This window comes from Hirundo rustica, chromosome 2 (assembly GCF_015227805.2).
Source record: "Hirundo rustica isolate bHirRus1 chromosome 2, bHirRus1.pri.v3, whole genome shotgun sequence".
NCBI lineage: Eukaryota > Metazoa > Chordata > Aves > Passeriformes > Hirundinidae > Hirundo > Hirundo rustica.
The window spans coordinates 92,232,904-92,252,584 of NC_053451.1; the positions used below are offsets into that span (position 1 = coordinate 92,232,904).

Consider the following 19,681-nt stretch of genomic DNA (forward strand, 5'->3'; position numbering starts at 1 on the left):
TTTCCTGAGCTGAAGGAGGCTTCTGGACCATTAAGCTCTAATAGCTGCCTACAAACCTATATTCCATGAGTTTTTGTAGTGCTGGTTTTAATCCACGTATTCTTTCAGCCTCCACAACACCCCATGGCAATAAGTTTTGTAATTTCATTGTGTAGAAAAAGTACTTCATTTTGTTTATTTTTAAACCTTCTGTTTGGTAATTTCATTATGTGGCCATAATTCTTATTTTGTGAGGAAATGTTCTTCACACCATTCATGATTTTGTAAGCTGTTTGTGGATGGGTAACTTCTGTTTTCTGAGCTGGAGAGTACTGACCTGGGAGAGCTATGAATGGTTAGAAGCCATCTGTTGTTCTTCCCCATGTGTTCTGGAGAGCACGCACAGCTCCGATTGTAGGTGCTGATGATGTACATTGCTGTGTTCTCTCCAAGCAGCTGGTGATACTGCTTGCCTTTTTAACCATTGCTGATGATGGATGCCATAACAGAGGGCTACCCACAAGGAAAACCTTAAATTCTTCTATGTGGCAATATTAGAATAGATCTTGTCATTGTCCATGTGTACCATGTCCATTGTCCATGTTAGGGTATACCTGTTTTTTGTTTGGATGAGTTCACACTTTTCATCATTCAAATTAATCTGTGATTTTAGTTTTCTCTTTTGTTTGTATAGTGATTTGCAAACTCTATATGTCCTCAAGTGTAGATTATGCTCTCTAGGATCACCTTCTATTTTCCACATCCTCTTGAAAGAACTGCTTTTTCTAAAACAGGAGTCATACTCTCTCTGGCCACATGCTCTGACTGTTTAAATTTCACGTAGTTCTTCCCGTATGGATAAGAGCTCACTTGGAATCCATTCATCGGCAGCAGAAAATTGGCTGAGTGCTATAAAGTCATCAAGTTACTATTTCATTTTAAGGAACTTCCAGAGTACTTTAGGGAAGCCCTGGAACACAGGAGTTTGGTTTGACACTGACACTTGGCGTACAGCTGTTCTGTTAAATAGGAATGTGTGCAAGCTACATCTGCCATCTTAAAAGAATTGCCAGTGGTCCTGCTGTAGGTCACTAGCAAAGTGCTTCTGCTGTGAATGTGGTCCTACTAGTGTGAAGATCACTGGAAGGAAAGGGGTCTGTCCTTTACTTGTAAGAAAATCAAGCTGCACCTGTCTCTTCATAAAAACTTTCTGCTGGTACTTAATGTTTTTTCCTCCTGCCCTGACAGATACTCTGTCAGAAGGCTGTAATGCTCTTTCTGTTCACATCTGCCCTTTTTAAGTTTAAAAAGTGGTGTTTCCCTTACAATTTTGAGTATTTGTATTTTTACATGTGCAAAATAAAGCTTATTCTATACTTTCTCTGTAAGGTAAGCTAGGTGAATTTGGATTTGATTGCTTGTAAACAGGCTTCTGGTCTATTTATGAGGCCTCTGAGAGATGGCAAATTTATGTGTTTCGTGGGTACCTCCTGCCTCTCTGGAGCAGCGTCAAGGGATGCTGGAAGAAACTAAATCATCTCAAATGACACTATATGCATTGCACTGAGGCAACCAAATCGTGTTTTGTGTGCTGCTTGATGTTGAGGGTTCCTGAAGCTTACACCATGTATTTCCAGCTGGTGCTGGGATAAAATGTTTGGCCTGAATTTCAATGTTTGTGTCGTAGCATTCTGCAATATCAGATATTTGCTTAAACTAGGTGGCTCGGAGGCTTCTAAATTCTGTCTCTGTGGCTGGTAAACTTGTAGTGAAATAATAGAAGTCCAGAAATAAAATCAGCACATGGCCTGTGCAATCCAGGCATTTTCCTAACTTTCTCTGTGGTTTTGATCTGTGATTCCACTTGCATATCCAGAAAACAGGACACAGTTTAGTACTAGTGTTAGTGAGTTAGCAATGAGGAGCTGCCTAGGTTAGGGCTGTGCCATCGAGAAGCGTGTGAGCCGGTGCATTACTGGGGGCTGTCTGTGTTGAAAGACAGCTACCTAGCTCTCATTCTGAGGGGCCATGGGTAGGACAATTTAGCTATAAAAGTAATGTATCTTTTCAGCGAGTGCCCCTTAGTGTGATCTTCCGTCTTCTACTTGTAGTGCTGTGTGAACCCATCTAGACTGTACCTTCTCTGGTAAAAAAATGATTCCTGTATTGAGGCAGAATATTACGTTTTTTTTCCTTTTATGGAGAGTAAGTAATAATAGGCCTATAGTTAAACTGTATTTAAGGTCTACACTACATGTTACCAAATAACTTGCCTTGTGGATGAAATTGTGGAGCACTCTCTGTTACTGAATTTTTCTCTCTTGCTCATCCTCATATTCTTTTGCATTGAAGTTACTGTCACTGAAAACAGGAAAGTGGCTATTTCTTTGCATGTGATGTTATAATACCCAGAATTTTGCATGCTCTTTCGCATTGCAATGAAAGTACTATTCACTTGCCCAAAGAGCTTCATGGTTTGTCTTCGCTGAAGTTTTCCAGTTCAAATTGTGCAAATACATTAGCCTAGCATGTTCCCTGTTGGAAGCGGAACTTTCTGTGGGAGGGAGAGTCCTGGAAACTGGCTTGTCTGTCTTTGTTTCCAGCTGGTGCTGCATTCCTCAGTAGGTTTTAACTTCTGAAACATGCTGCATTTTTTCACTTTTTGGGGGTAGTTGTGTTGGGTTTTTTCTTCTTATTATTATTCTTTTGTTTTCTTCCCTAAAGAGATGTTGAAATGAGAGTGCAAAAGTGTGGCTTTCCCACCATTGTGTGCAGCAAACCCCAATTTGTTCCGTTTTGTCCCTCCAATGTCTCTGTTACTACTTGAGTGCGGAGCTGCTGAGCATGGAGAAGGATGGCTGTGTCATATTGTTTCCTGGTCTGTAATTAACACAACTTTACCAAATAAGTCTGTGCCAAATTTTGCAGAAGCCCTGAGGTCTTCATGAATGTTATTCTGAGAAATTACTTAACTGCTTCTGGGATTTGTCTGTGTGGGTTTTTTTATATTTCTGTTGTGGAATAAATTCTGGTTATGTATTTTAGTGAATAAGTTGTCACAGAATTTTAAAGTGCTGACAGCTCCCATCTTGACAGCAGACTCCTACTTCATGAACCTTAAATTGCTGTGCTTGCATAATAAGGATCCTTTGAGTTAAGGTTTCTCAGAAATTTAACAGTATTTTTGACCCTTACTAAAGTTAGTATTTAAGAATAAAATGTGTTCTCAAGTTCAGGTATAAATTAAATGTTTCTGCTTAATGACATTTCAATTCCCTAGTGTGAAGTATTATGAAAAAAAAAAAAAAAAAACACCTACAAAAATGCTTCACTTTTCTTTTTACTCCCGTCGCTCTGCATTTAATTAATTTATTTGTCTTCTTCTTCTTCTTTTCTAGAGTTTTGGAGTGCCAAGGGCTGCCCATTGTGAATGGACAATGTGATCCCTACGCCACTGTTACCTTAGCAGGACCCTCCAGGCAAGTATTGCAGATTCAAGAGCTTCCATTTTAGCAGGATGGTTTCTATTTCCTTTGTCTATTAGAAATTCGCTTTCTTCAGTGGACAGCTGGGAGTATTTAGACACTGCTAGAATGTGTTAAGTGTAGGGGTGGGTGTGTATATGAGCTACTGAATTATGCTAGAGTAAGTAATTTGAGACTTGTTTCAGTTTTGATTTATGTAAAGATCTGAATAATCTCTATAAATAATTTGAATATCCCAGAGTATATAATTTGTGGTTAGTCTTAATTTATGCATCTTCTCACCTCACAGTTGGAGGCCAGTTTTTGAGCAAATTCATTGCCTGATTTTGGGCAGGGTGGAAGAGAAATGTGAATACATCAACATCTTGCCGAGTATGCACGTTTGCATGTGAATATTTAGTGTCTTCACTTTCAAGGTGTGACAAATTAATGTGTATGTCAAAAACCCTCGATGGCTCAGTCCTGTAATTTGATATATGCAGACATAATAGCATGGATAAAATTTGGAATGAGGTTTTAGTGATGAGATTCCGCATAATACACTTCAGTTTAAATTTGGGATTCAATTTTCCCATCTGTTATAAAAATTCCCTGTGCTGTTGGATGTCACTGGTTTTTTCTGCTTATCTAGTCATCTTTTATGTCTGTCATTTTGGAAACAAAACAGCTCTGCTGTGACCTCAAAGAATCAGATTTAGCAGCATGGGTTATTAATAATGTTTTACAATAATTTATTGAAAATACTGTAAATAAGAAGCATTCTTGACAAATATTGACCTTGCATGCAGAGGAGTCTTTGAGCCTATATTCTGCTTCTTTGTCTAGGTGTGTTGTGCCTTATCTCCGTTAATGGATTTGAATATTTGACTTGTACTCTTTGTTTTAAGCCTGTAACTTGTTTCAAATGACTGGCTGGATGGCTATTATTGAAACTGTGAGGAAATTGATTGACTAACCCTTGAATGTCCAAATTTACCTTTGTCTGCTTCCCTATGCCCCCCAACCCAGATAATGTATGACTACTGATAATGTACTCCCCTCAGAATAAGGAGCATAGCCTTATCCTATTCCTATCTGGGTTTTGATGGGGGGGAGAAGGCTTGCCCCCTATCTCCAGCAAGCAGCATGCAGCTTATTCCCATTCACTGCTTTGTAATTGCTCAATAATTGTGCTGTCTTAATCGCCCCCCGTTCTACATCCTGCTTCCCAGACCCCTCCCGGATGGGTTTATCTGTAAAGAGGCTGATTGGCAAGTGTGACTGATGAGATGGGGTTGGCAATCTGTCCTGGAGGAGATTAGTCTCTCTTATCTCTCAGCTTCTCCCAGGAATAGTGGGATATTCTTAATCTGTACATCATTCTCCTCTCTAGATTTTCCAGTGCCTCTCATTTTAGAGTAGGAAAGCTGCTTTATTCAACTGCAATTATGCAATGACAAGCATAAAAATTCCAACAAACATGCTGCTGTTTTATTGTGTGATTTGTGCTTAGAGTCATCAGACTTCCTGACCAAAGCTCTTTCTGTGCCTGTATTATAGATGGAAAAATATTGTATACTGGTGGACAGGCCCATTCCATTCACACAGGAAGTCTGGAGCAGTGCTGGGAATTAGACCCAGCTTTACTTGACCTCTGTGAAATATACAGAGTTATCCAGTAAATATAAGCAGTTACAAGCCATCTAAGCAGCTTTGGTGCATGAGAAATGAACGGTAGATTCTGGGATGAAATGATTAGTAGGTCAGTTTTCCACATGGCCAATGTGCCTCTCCATCTGCATCTGTTTTATCTATGCCTGCAGAGCTGTAGGGTAAGATTGGTGACACAGGACAGCACACAGCTTTTCTCTTGAAGGTAGTGAGAACAAATCAAGCATAGGTTCATAATATTTGGAAGCCATCACACAGCTGTTGGCTGGCCTGTGAGAAATGCATTGGCTGGCTTGAGCCCAGCAGCAAGCAGTCAGTGTCTGTGTTCTCAAAGGCAGGCACAGGCGGGTGGCACAGCCCGTAGGGGATGAATGGGCAGTGCTGAACTTGGACAGGCCTGCTGAGTGGTTGGGAGGAGGTCTGCCTTGTCTAACACCCACAGAACAGTAGAAATAGAGACTTCTGCTCAGCACTAGTCATAAGAATTCACCACCATATTAACTAAGTGCTGCTGGTGCTGCAGAGAAGGGGATGCTGGTACAACAGTAAAAATATTCTTACTGAAGAAACCATTCTGGATTTTTTGATTGTCACTGAAAAGCAGTGTTTGATTTTTCGGACCAGAATTATAGAATATGAATCACAGAAATAGCTGTGCTAGCTTTTGTCTCCTGTGTTTTTAGAGTATGAGGAATTTTTAAGTCATGTCAAGACTGAGACCAACCTCCAAATGTTGCTGCTCAGAACCCCATTCTTGCCAGTTTGTACAGATAAAAGATTCTACTATGTCAAGCAAGTAGAATAAGTGTTCAAGGAGTTGTGTTTAAAATAGGATAACAAAATGTGATTACCGCCACTTTAGAGAAATAGGAATGCACTGAATCTCTTAAATGTGTGCAAGTGTCTGTGCCTTGCTGTGCTGGAGCCACATGGCATTCCAGTTTTATCAGATAAATCAAGTGGATGGCTATTTCCTCCTCAGTGGCTCTATTCTAGGATCACACTTTTACTAATGTTGTTTCTTACCCTTTTTTTTTGTTTATTTTATTTTCTTATTTCAGATCAGAAGCCAAAAAGACTAAAGTCAAAAAGAAGACCAACAATCCACATTTCGATGAAGTGTTTTATTTTGAGGTTGGTATTTCAAAGGAACGGGTGATAAGCTGAAATACTATACTGTGGATAGTTGGCACAGCGTGCTGCTCCATGTTGTGCCAGCTGTCATGTTTGAAGACTGTTTCAAAGCATGGTGCAGGGGAAAGAAGTACCCGGGCTCAGACTGGCTGTCTGCTGAAGGAGCAGTATCCTGCTTTCACCTCAGGTGCTCTGGAGGAAAAACTTCAAGTTGGGCACTTCTGAGCAATGGGCTCTACATTAATCACAACTCACTCCACCAGAGTTTTGAAAGAAGCACATTTAAGAATGAGTTTAAAAAACCCGAACGAACCACACACAGAGAGAAATTATATTTTGTTCTTAGTCTGTGTTTTTATAGCTGCTCCACCCTGTCTTTCCCGTCAATGGGGAGGAAGGTTATCTCCTTAGGAATACTGAAAACTACAGAGGAAAATACACTTAAACTGGTTGTTCTGGCTGTCTACCAGTCTGCTGCAATACCAGTGCCTTTTCTCCAAGTGGGTGAAACCTCTATAGCTTTATTTAATACAGAGCATTTTCAACAAGTCCAGTTAAGATAAAGTATAACTTTTATGAAAGTCCTTATTTTGGCTCTTTCTGGCAAGAGTAGCTCTAATTGTGGTATATCCATACATACTGTGCATGTGTTTATAATTTAGATCTCTCTTGAAACCTTTCATTTTGTCTTCTAAAATATGTGTATCATTCTCCTTTTCTCTTGGATATCATAGTCCTGGTCTGTGCTTCACTGCTCTATTTCAGTAGACACCTCAGAAAAGCATCTGTAATTATGAAGTTGATGAACAAAAGCTAGAGTAGCACAGTGCAGCTGGCATGGATTGAAAAGCCCTTTCTGCTCATATGGCTTGCATCATTCAGGTCACATTTGCATGAGAAATTGTTGCTGGCATAGGGATGGCACCTAGGGATGTGGTTTCTCGAATCAGTTCTGGGCCAAAGCCACATCAGGAAGGGGAGCTGGAAAGAGAGGAGCTGTACAAGTGCTGTTGCACTGTGCAGATCTGAAGTGCACATGTCGTTCTTGACATCACTGTCTTCTGTCTCCTGCAAACTACCATCATTGCCTAGAAGCCAGTAGTTGTACTGACCAATCTAAAATCTGTCGTACCAGCAGAAACATGCTCTTGTTGATGTAATGTGTTTGGATACAAGGAACAGATCTAGCAAGTTCCTGATTGGTAGGAGCACTTTCTGTAGTGCCTGAAGGGCTGGAAGCTGTGAGGGCAGGCCAGGATAGCTGTCTGAAGTGATCTTTGCTCTGCTAACCCAGCATGTCCTAGGATACAGCTGCCCTGCATGCAGTGAGCTTTTGCGCCTGCTTCCTGGCTCCCTGAGACTCTGTGGAGTTGCTGCATGGGCACAGTTAGAGGGGCAGAGATCCCGTGAGACCGGGTGCTGAGACTGCGCTGAGGTGTCTGTGTTTACCCAGGGTTTCAGTCCTTCACCTGCCCAGAGCTGTGGTCTTTGCCATGATGCGAGAGGGATGCTGCATGTCAATTAACTAAAATGGGCTTCCTTATTTTGACATAGGCAGTTCTGGAGGAGCCTGTCAGTGAGAACTTTTTAATGAGAATGTAATCTGGGAATTCACAAAAACTTCACCTGATTCCTCGGCCTTCTGTGTGCTGCAGGAACAGCAAATGTTTGGTATTTAAACACTGAACTTGGCAGGTGATGCCGTATTGGGAGAGGAAGGAGAGAAGAAACAAAGCATCTTCCAGCTAGAGTTGGGAGGGAGGGGGCTGGGGGCTTGCTTAGCTTGCCTTAATGTGAGAGCTGGGTTATGTGCAAGTACCAGCAAAAGCAAAACCTGACCTCAAGCCCATGCCCCAGTTGTTCTGCTAACTCAGAACAAAATTAATTCTGTGTTGGTAAGAGCAGAGCTTGGGAAATGACTGAATCAGCCAGAGCTGTGAAATATAAACATTCTCTTAGTGCAGACAGAGCCATCATAGGTTTATGTCATTTTGAGAGTAGTTAGTACATATCAGGCTAAATGTCTTCAAGGAGCAAGGTTCGGTAGAACTGCTATGACTGGGAAATAAATTCACTAATGAGACGTGGGCAGACCTGTGGCTGGTGCATGCAGACGAAGTGCTCCGATTCCTGTGGAGCTGAGACATTCATGCTGTTGACAGTGGTGTCACTTTCTGCTTCTGAACAGCTTCATCTGCTTTTCTGCACCCTGCTAGCACAGTGATTGTCTAGGCCTCCAAGGAAGAAGCTGATCTGTAAAAGATGGTGAATGGGTGCTTCCCTTTCTACAACAAAAAGTCACACAGATATAATTTTCTAAATGAAAGATAGCTTATTGTTAGTTTGAGAAATAGAAGGGCTTATTTAAGGGGTGTGGTGAGTGAAACTTGCACCTGATAGTTAGGAGCCATTTTCACCACTGCTTCAGCTGCAGCGTGATGTGGAGCTGGGTGTGCAGCTACAGGAAAATGGTCCTCTTACAGGAATTCAAGAGAGAAGTGCCGGGGATCTGTTTTTAAATTTGCATGTGCTGAAAAAAACTGAGCAGCTGATACATGGCTTGCCAGCCTTCCCAGATGAAAGGGACCAATGCAGCAGAAGTGTGCCCCTTTTTTTTGTAAAATGTTATGGGTCAGCTGCTTTAGCACTGTGGGCTGGGAGGTTCCTCATCTCCAGTTCCATACAGCTATCCCTTTTGGAATACCACTCTTGAGCTGTATTAATGTGCACACTAAGTAGTCATAGGGGCGAACAGAGAGATACCATACATGCAGATTCCAGCTAAACTTCTCAGAGAGCCTTTACTTAGAAGAGACATGCCATAAGTTACACCTATGCTACAGCTTTTTGGAACAACTCTGATGTTACAGATAGCAAGAGACTTAAAAGTCTGCTTCATTATTAAAAAGTTGCACCATTAGCTTCACAGTGGTAGTAGAAACTGTCATTTGCAGACCTGTAGAATACTTTGCAGGAACAGTGAAGTGTCTGCAAGGCTAGGGTGAGGAAATTTGTGTTTATCTGCTGAGGTTGTAGGCTGTATTTAAATCCACTGTGCTCTTGGGCTTACCAGGTGCATGTGAGTCCATTAGTCTGGAGCATTTGTTCTCCAGTGCTGCTAGTAGTACTTTTTAGTTTTTGTCTGTCATGGAAAATGTTGTCTGCCTCACACATACACATATACAAAAGGCTATGAGTGTCCTCTGCCAAAGATTTTCTGGTTCCTCTCCACTTTAAGCAACTGCATCTCTGCCTCCCTTAATTGCCGTTTGCATCTCATGTACAGTACAAAACCAAGTTAGTCAAGTTTTTGTGGGTGGGGAGTATTAAGCCACAAGCGTATTCAAACATACAATAAAGTTCAGCTTCTCTGTGCAACCAAGAGCTGAACCCACACATCATCATGTACCCTTGCATTTGATCAGTTCCTGCTGTGGTTTCAGCTGGGTGGGGTACCTTTTTCATAAGTTTCTGACGCATTGTGTAAAAATACAGCCACCAAAGTGTTTTTACAATCATGGTAGAAATCAAATTTTAAGAAATGTTTGTACAAAAACTTCTTATGCTAATACTCCGTGGTTCTTTTTCCCTTTTTCTTTGCCTGTGCTTTTTTGTTAATCAGTCTTGCAAATACAGTTGGTGAACTGTGCAGCTGCTTCTATATTCTGATACACATAACACATGCTAGGGTCTCTTGGTCTGCTTGGTATGGGCAGGTTGACTTCCAGGATATCAGAACAGGAAGAATTTCCCAATTTTAATTGGATACACTCCGAAATCTTATTACGAGTGGTTGTGGCTCCTTCCCCGTGCTCTGCAGAGTGCCTCAGGGCATCTGTTGTACAGCTGTATTTAAAGCACAAATATTAATTGCCCTTTTCTTTCCCTAGATGGGTTATGAAAGTGATGCTCCTTTCAATGGTATTTTTCTGTTGTCAATGTAAACTTAAAGTGCTGTAGTAATTATTAAAGATGGTCTTTCTCTGTAAAAAAAGTATGGAGTATCTGCTTACCTTGGAAGTGATTGTGTAACCACCACTTTATAGTCAGTAATCTGTTTAGTCTGCATGCTTATTCACTTGCATGAATGTTTTCAGTATCAGGACCGAAGTCATTGCTGGTAGTAAAATACTGTGCTGTTCCAAAGCTTTGTAAAAGTTATATCAGAATGTTTTGTATCAGATCAAGCTGCTAAAAGTTTTCTCCTTTTGATCAGGTTACAAGACCCAGTAGCTACAATAAGAAATCCCATTTTGACATTGAAGATGTAGATGAAGTGGACAAAATGGAGATTAGGTAATACGAAATACATTATTAGCACAAAATTGTCTTCCAGAGTTATGTAACTTTGTATAGTAGACTCTGTTTGCAAAGTGGCAAGTATAGTTTTTCTGTTCATAAAGCAGGAGGAGTTTTTGTCACTGTATCCGTATATTTATTTACCTCCACTGTCCTTTAGATTCTATCTTGAATATATGTGTTGGTTCTGATGCAGGAGAGATCCTTATTATTTTCCTTTGTTTCTCATGTGCACTGTCTGTATAGTAATATGCAATTGTCATTAACACAGCCTTTTATGTCTGGGCTCTCCCTTCCTCCCTCCCTCAGTTTCCCAGGATAGCCCAGAGGCTCTGTGATGCTCTAAGTTACAGAGTATATTTTCTTTTATCACTTAATTTTAGCAACTTTTATAAGGTCCTTCTTCCCTGAAAGGATACTCTTGGACTCAGAGTTTTTCTGGGGCAGGGACAGTTTCTCTTCTCTTTTGCCTTCCAACTTTGCCCTTTATTGCAAGATTTGGTATGATAAAAGTGAAATCAGTTGCACAGGAAAAAAGCAATTCTGATTTCAAAACCAGAACAATCCGTCCCCACCCTGTGCTACTCTGTTAGTACTATTTTAAAACCTGCTGAGGACAGTCAACAATGTCTCTGGGTACAGGTGAGTACAAAGAAAGGGGAGAAAACAATAGGGGGTGCAAAACCTGAAAGTGTCACATGTGTCTTACCATCACACACTATTGAAACTTGGAGGCTTGGGCCATCTGGTGATCTGTATACACAGTAAATGAATACTGCTATTTCTGCATCAGGTGGTGAAAATTCCCCTCTCCTTTATGTTAGTATTTGGAGAAAGAATAGTAGCACTGCCTCCCTCCCCATATATTCTCAATAGAGAGGCAGTGAGAAAGTTCCATAGTTCCTTCAGAATCCCAGCTGGCTATAAGGAAAGGAGGGGAGACCAGGAAAGGGGAACAATACTTACTCTCAGCAAGCAAAGCACATCTGTGTTTATGAATGGATTGAGGGCTGTTCTGATGTGACAGCTGCTGGTTCATGTAGCCTGTCAATGCAGTGTCACAGCACTGCTAGAGCATTAATAGATTTGTGTTTGCCGTGGCTCTGAGGCAGGAAAGGGAAACTGTGTTTGTATGTGAGAGAGGCAAGAGCTGTGCTCTTTCACAGAGAGCATTTGCGTCAGGCATTGCAGAGGTGGAGCTGGTTTAGGGGTAACCCACAGCGGGCTCATGGGCCCAGGTGCAGTGCTGAGCTGCTTGGGTGGTGTCAGTGTTGCAGCACAGCAGGTGACCTAGTCCTAGCCCTAGACCATATTTCTGCAAGGCTTTGCATCCTGGAGGCAGATGTGAAGTAACATGCCCTGTAAGGCCCGGTCTAGCCTTTGTAACCGTGGTGCTCAGCCAGGCACTGATTTTAAATGAAAGCTAGGATTCTCTGATAGATTTTTTGATGGTTTTGATGTTAGACATTGGTGTACAGCAGTTTCATGTTGCTTAATATTTCAAGGATTATTTTACACTACTGGACTAAATGAAATTATACAGTTGTTTTGCTTGCTAAGTATATTTTCTGGACAAATGACTTGTCTGCGGCGATAACGTACGTGGAGCTGAGCTTCAGAAAAATCTGTCATTCCTGAAAACCAATATATCACAGTGTGGTACAGATGAATAGTTTGAGAGGAGGCTTGCAAAATAGTTTGGAAAAGATTAAACATGTCAATAACAGGCAAAAGCTGATAAAGTGTTAGTCTTGGTTGGGCAAATTCTCCTTAGAGCTTTTGTCCCCGCTGGGACAGTGTGGTTTTGTTTCCATCTTGGGTTCCCCTTCCACCCCCGCTCACTTCCTCCACTCTGTTTAGTGAGAGTTAGATTGCCCCGAAGCCCTCTGGACAGATCATACAATTTATGGGTTTGGGGATTTGTTTGTTTTTTTCTCTCTCCTGAGAAAAATACAGTTCCACAGGGTGAAGAGGAGACTTAGTCTCTCACGATTTATCTCTAAAGCTATGAAAAGTTTTCTCTTTTTGAGTGGGTGTAGGAAGTTGTAGGCAGGGCATATCAACACTTGGGGACCAGATGTTCTGGTGAATTCATTGTTTCTCCTCCCCCTCCCTCCTGTTTGTTTCTTTCTGTGACTACAATCTGACCACTTTCAGAATAACACTTGTCATAATTTTGCCTTTTAAAAATCTTGAGAAAGAGTGATCTTTAGACTCTGAGATCTGTGTATTAACATTTTTAATAAATGCTATTTATTCTTTGTACTCCAAGAGCACAAACCAATAACTTCAGAATTTGCATGCCTGCTTTGCTTACTGTGTAGTGTGAGATCTACTTTGAACTGTTAGTTCCTCTTGTACAGATCCTTTGCACTGATTTTTTTCTATAATTTGGAGAAACCCTTTAGCTGTTATTGCTAGTTGGCATCTTGAAAGAGTTTGGATAAATTGGAAACCAGTAGCATGTAAATACTTGGTAAATTGTAAGTTTGACTGTGTAAATAGGCTTAAAGATTCCTCTCCTCCTGAAGCTGCTTTTAGCTGTCTGAACTGGTTAAAGATAATAACCCATCAAATATGGAGAAAGGAGAAGGTTGAATTTTCAAAGAAGTTTTCTTCCTTCTGGAGAGTTCTTGCCTGGCAGAAATACTGTCCAAATTATCAGAGTCCAAAGAGCTTTACCTAGCAGGCATGCAGTGTGAGCTGATGATGTGTCTACTGTATGACAGCTGATGCAGGACACACTTTTGAGAGATACAAGGCTCAGAGGATTTAAAAGTAATGTATTCTGTGCTGCATAAGATAGGATAAACCTTTAACAGGACTATCAAAATCTGTTCCTTGGCCAGTCTGCTGTGACTTGCTTGACACCAGGAGGTTTGTGTAAGTATGTCCACAACTGGATGACTTTGCGCCTTATCCAAGTTAAAGTTGCTTTTCTAAAAATTGTCATTCGTTGAAAACCTGTATTTCTTTCCATGTACCGTTTTCCCCAAAAAGTTTAAGGCACTTTCAAGCTGTCACTTAGCTGCAAAAGTCAGCTGATCTTGTTTTTTAATAGAAATAGCTGTTAGAGAAAACCTTAAAATACACACAGAAACAAATATCCTGGAGTTTAAAACCCTTACCTCAAGGTGGGCATGGTAACATTTACCTGCATGCTGGGTTGGACACCACTACTTCTGCTTTGAATCTCCGTGCAGTTGTTTTCCATCCAGATGTTGAAGAGCCTGTGAAAAGGAAGAAAGGCTCATCTACAGATAGGTACTAGAACTTCCCAAATGTGAGGGGCCAAGTGCCAAAGTTTATGTGAACTTCAGCCAATACACAGATTCTACTGAGTGGTAGAACTATCCTATGGCTCTGAATATCTCTACAGAGCTACTTTAGGTGCCATAAGGAGTCTTCATAGGAGCTAGAAACTGGGAAAAAATTGTGTAGAACTAATTCTGTAAAGCTGCTACTTAGCTGTTAGTAGTCCCAAATTAGACAGGTACTGACAGTATGTAGTCCTTAAATAACTGTGCTTTTTCCCCTGGTGTCCATTTTGCCTGTATTTTTCCATTATCTGGGATAGTCAGTTGTCTGAATCTTCCTCAATATGGACAGTGGAAACTGTACAGATGAGAAAAAGTTAATCTGAATGCTATTTTTCAATAATATTTTATGGCGATGAATTGTAAGGCTTCAGAAATCTAAGGTAAGGTTATCTCTTTATTGTTTGGAAACCATTGCTGTACAGTTTCAAGTCTTTCTAATTCACAGACTTGAGGGGAAAAACCCCAGCATAATTGGAAAAAAAAAATGGATTCTTTAATTCTTTAATTATTTTTTAAATTTCTTAGTAGCATTTTAAATTATTTGTTTTTATTACAGGGTTGATCTTTGGAATGCTAGTAACTTGAAGTTTGGTGACGAGTTTCTAGGAGAACTGAGACTCCCTTTGAAATTTCTCCGACAGTCTAGTTCTTACGAAGCATGGTATTTGACATTTTTCTTTTGGAAAATAAGTGGAAACATATGTCTGCTCTGAAGACTTAAGAGTAACTACTGCTGTGTGATAAAGTTTATATAGATTTAATTTGTATCTTTTTTGTAAGCCTGCCAAAGTAATCTTAGCAAGTGTAAGAACAAGAAGTCTTGATGGTGTGATTAGAGGTTTGTCTGCCTCTCTGTAGCATGTGGGAGTTTCTAGTATGTTGTTTTTGTATTATTTACTGCAGTTCATCAGCAGTGCGATGGTTTTAGTGTGTGGGTTTTTAATCATATCTACATAAATCTTTATGTTCAGAACTTCCCATGTTGCAGTTGGTGCAAAACAGAGACTGGCAAACTTAATTTGAAAAGTTAATTTGAAAAAAATAAAGAAGTCTGATTCAGAACTCTCAGGAGTTTGATGCATATATAAATACTCTGTATATCTGTACAGTTTCTCGATGCTTATGTATAGCCTGAGAAAATCTTGTGTTTCAGCACTAAGTTTCAGTCCTATTTTTTGCATATCAGGTATTTTCTGCAGCCCAGAGATAATGGTAACAAGTCATTGAAACCTGATGACCTCGGTTCCTTAAGGTTAAATGTGGTTTACACTGAGGACCATGTTTTTTCCTCAGACTATTACAGTCCGCTGAGAGACGTCCTGCTAAAATCTGCAGATGTCGAGGTAATTTGCTTGTGTTCTTTGCTGTTTACTTGCAGATAAATCACCTTCACAGGGCTCTCTGAATATTTGTCACAATCTTGCTGGCAGCACAGTGGTGTAATTACTAGAGAGGTCAGCTCTTCCTTTTCAAACCTCAGAGCCTTGTTAAGCTCTGCATATCCCTTCTGCTTGTTTTCAGTCCTTGCAGAGATCTTTATCTGCATTCTGTATGGTCGGTGAAGGCAGACCCAGGAACACGGTTGTTTTAGCAGAAGCACATTCTCTGTGATTTTTTAATTTTACATGTGAAAATGCCAAGTAAGCTTCAGTTTGATCAATTGTTTTCATTTACTGGACAGGAACAGGTTTATTTGCGTATTTGAGAAAAACCCAAACCAAGAACTAATCCTGAAACATCAGAGATTTGGACTATATGTGCTCTTATGTATACTTTTTACAGTTTTAATGGTGCTTTTGTTTTTTTCAGTAAAATAACTGGGTTCTGTACTCACTGGGACTTGAAATTGTGAAGGGTTAGAGTTCTTTGTCTTCACTTGCTTCCCAGGCAAATGACATTTACTGAAAAGACAGCCATTAAAAATGTGGGGGATAGAAAGAGAGTGTACTGTAATAGTTCTTAAATTGCTGCCCTCTTGTGACCAGAGATACAGCCCACAAAACCTGGGATGTAACATCCTCACACGTTATATACAGACATTTGGGTAACTGGCCATTGCAATTGTTGTGGGAGGTTCTGCGTTAAGACACTAATGGGAATAGAAAGAAAGAATGGTTTTTCTGGAAGGATTTCTCAAAGTTTTTATTTTCCACTCTTCAGCCTGTTTCAGCATCAGCTGCACATATTTTGGGTGAAGTCTGCAGAGAAAAACAGGAAGCAGCCATACCTCTTGTCAGGCTTTTCTTACACTATGGCAGAATTGTGCCTTTCATAAGTGCCATTGCGAATGCTGAAGTGAAGAGAACTCAGTAAGTACCAAAAAAACCCCCAAACCTGCTCTCAAAAATACCTAAGTTGAAATATGCAATTTCAGAAAAAAATGTCAGGGTGATTCCTGTTCTTCCTCCTTGAGTGGCAGAGTTCTTTTTAAATTCTTTCACTGCTCTCAAGATCTGGTTTATTTGACTTTTAGGAGGAGTTCCCGTCATTTTTTGTGACAATGATTTGCAAGACTATTCTAACATGAGAGCAGGGATTTTTGCTTAGTCTTAAGTATATATAACTGAAATTCTACGTTACCTTCAGTTGTTCATATGAACTCATTTCAGCTTTATTGTGTGCTAATGAATCATTTAGTGCTCAGTGTTTGTTGAATTTGTTCAAAACTGCAAGCAAGTTTCTTCCTAATCATGAATATTTAAGGCAAGCTGTATGTCTAATTGTCCCAGTTAGAGGGTGAAGGACTAAGGATGGGATTGAATTTGTCATGGGATGGCAGAAAATGAAATTGGGTTTTTTCGGCTGCTTCTTTTGAGCTCCTTGTTTGACTTACTGGTGGGCTGATAGTTCAATTGTGTAAGATCTAGTGTTTGTACCAAGCAGATCCTAAAGAATATTTGTTGCCAGAGTCCTTGTGCCTGTGTAATATGCTCTTGACTAGCAGTAGAAGAGACAATTGGGAGTCAAAAGGAATGACAGATAATGACTGTAAACTTCCTTAGTCCAAAATCAAGTCTTTGTGTGGGTTGGCTCTTTTCAGAGTATTGGAGGGATCGAGTGTTTCCCTTCCTGCAGACAAGTGTATTTTTTCTGAGCTGCACATTGACTGAAACACCATGGTTGCTGCAGCATGAGGAAACTTGCTCATCCCTAGTCAATCATGTTCCTATGATAAACCAGCAAAGATGGGGTTTGTTTTCATGGCTTTCTGGAATTTGTAACAGGCAGTGAGCTTACTGGTTTTTTGTGAAACATAATGATGAATCCAGCAAAGTAATTGATCCTGTTACTTACTGCTTGTAAATGAGTACAACCATAGTAAAGAAAAGATAACGGTGTGTATATGAGCAAGAAAATAACTTTAGATCCAGGTTTTATCCACTGTCATCAAGCCCAGGTGTTGATTGTATGTGTTGTAGACTAGATCATTGGTTATGTACCTATTTGTATAAAGTAAATTGCTAAGCAGGGAGGTACAGGTACTTGATAGAGCAGCTGGCTGAAGCTTTGTCAGTCATGGAGGCTGTATGTCTAGTACAAGATGAATTCTGTGCAAGAGATTTTTAGAAAAACCTGAAAGTCTGCAAGGTGCCAACTTACCACACAGTTGGTCAGGGCTGAACTGGGATCTGCACCGTGTTGTCACAGAACAGTGCTCTAAGTCCCTTAGAAAATACGGCTGTGCCATTGGAGCCTGTGTTTTCTTCTTCCTCCCAGCTCACGGGTACTGATTTTGTAGGTGCAAGTAGTAGGTCGTGTGCAAAGTCCAGTGTAGCTGTGAGACTAAAATCACTGCCTCTTTCCCTTATTCAAAATAGCACTGTTCAGTAGCATGTGAAAACAGATGTATTTCCCACATTTGTGCTGTCGACCTCTTTGATTTGATCCTGTGTGTCACTGTGTATTTGGATAGTGCACTGCTCACACGATGCTAATACAATGAAGATCTGTAGTCCCTCTGGATTTTCCAAGGCTGCTGCTTTCCTGTTATACCCTGGAAGTGCGCTAAATGCTGCTTGACTGCGTTTAATGGCAGCCTGGTGTCAAAGGGAGGTTTTGCTTGTGTATTCAAACCTAGGATTCTGTCACCTTTCACTGCTGCTTTTATTTCCGTGTATTAGCGGTTCATTACAAAGAGACTAAATTACAGAAAATTGTTCACTTCCAGAGATCCAAACACCATTTTCAGAGGAAACTCGTTAACTTCCAAGTGCATTGATGAGACAATGAAACTGGCAGGGATGCATTATCTGCAAGTTACACTAAAGCCAATTATAGATGAGGTAAGAACAGTTCAGACTGTGTATTTGGTAAAATGTCATTGTAAAAGCCTTCAGGGAACAAATACTGTTTATTACTTCTCATTTTAAAAACACTTTGTAAGAATACAGCTTAATAGCTGTTAATAACTTGTTTCTGCATTAAAATCCTGTGTGTTATGTTAGCCACAGCTGAGTCGCCCAATTCAGAAACAGTTGGATTGCATTAAAGGAAAAGGAAAGTTTCTATTTATTAAACCACAATACTCTGTTTTATAAAAACTAGCATATATTGCTTCTGAGAAATTAATAAATAGTATATACAGTAGAAAGCTGTTGTGAAGCTATAAGTAATGCATTCCATCCAGTGGATATAAACAGATGCAGTTATTCTTAGATAACTGTGCATGTGATGCACATATTGGAACAATGGTTTATTATCTCTCCAGTCCAGAATGGTGGGTGTGGGTGTTTTAGTGCTGTAATTGGGCTATACTTTCAGACCACAGACTTCCTTTAAATGATTTGCCATTTTCTTCAGCTGTTCTTGTCTTAATGTTTCATCAGAAAATGTCAAGTTTTAAAGAATATGGATATACTTTCAAAGTTGTCTGTTTTGGAAAAGTAGGACTTTTCTTGAACAGCCTTGCTTGAGAGAGTCAAGAACCGTTCTGCATTTCACTTGAAGGAAAGGGTAGAATGAATTAATGCTGCTTTTTGGAAAAAAAATAAAGATAACATGTAATTTACCTTTGCTGTTAAAAGAAGAAAAAAACCTGTTTATAAAGCTGCCTTTTGCCTTTTTAGTTAACAGATTATCCTTTTTACAAAACTTTTTGTACTTGTAGATAAACTTATCTATCAATTGTTCATTTTATATTTTTTTTCTAGATCTGCCAGGTCCATAAACCTTGTGAAATTGATCCTGTGAAATTAAAAGATGGTGAAAACCTGGAAAATAACAGGGTATGCAATAGATTTTGAAGACAGTCTCTGTTTATGCCATCAAGTTTAACTAAGGTCCTCAGAAGTTAGATCTTGCAAATAATTTTGTCATTCATTAGAATACAATGTAAGCTTACTTGACACCACCCTTATAATTATTTCACAACAGCTTTACATTATGCTATAAATGCAATACCTGGAGAAGGTTAATGACTTCTCCTACTACCCTGAGGACAAGGGTAACTTAGCCTGTGGCTACCCTGGAGAAAAGGAGGCTCAGGGGAAACCTCTCTCTCTTCAGCTATAAGGAGGCTGTAGCCAGGTGAGGGTTGGCCTCTTCTCCCAAGTAACAAGTGACAGAATGAGAGGACAAGACCTCAAGTTGCGTCTGGGGAGGCTAAAACTGCATATTGGGGGAAAATTTCTTAAGGGGGGTCAGGCACTGGAGTAGGCTGCCCAAGGAAGTGGTGGAATCAGCATCCCTGGAGATGTACAGGAGGCATGTGGAGGTGGCACTGGGGACATGATTTAGTGGTGGACTTGGCAGTGCTGGGGTAACTGTAGGACTCAATGATCTGAGAGATCTTTTCCAGCCTTAATGATTCTGTGA

General features: G+C 40.2%; 1 protein-coding gene across 2 annotated transcripts in view; it reads left to right on the forward strand.

Moving 5' to 3' along the window:
- Positions 1-19,681, forward strand: part of RASA3 (RAS p21 protein activator 3) — a 131,512-nt gene that overhangs the window by 93,918 nt on the left and 17,913 nt on the right. For both annotated transcript variants that reach the window (XM_040054848.2, XM_040054847.2), the window contains exons 6-13: positions 3,378-3,458; positions 6,176-6,248; positions 10,465-10,544; positions 14,424-14,528; positions 15,054-15,210; positions 16,028-16,176; positions 18,036-18,150; positions 19,018-19,092. In XM_040054848.2, the coding sequence (XP_039910782.1) occupies positions 3,378-3,458; positions 6,176-6,248; positions 10,465-10,544; positions 14,424-14,528; positions 15,054-15,210; positions 16,028-16,176; positions 18,036-18,150; positions 19,018-19,092 (835 nt within the window). The remainder of the gene's footprint in view (positions 1-3,377; positions 3,459-6,175; positions 6,249-10,464; positions 10,545-14,423; positions 14,529-15,053; positions 15,211-16,027; positions 16,177-18,035; positions 18,151-19,017; positions 19,093-19,681) is intronic.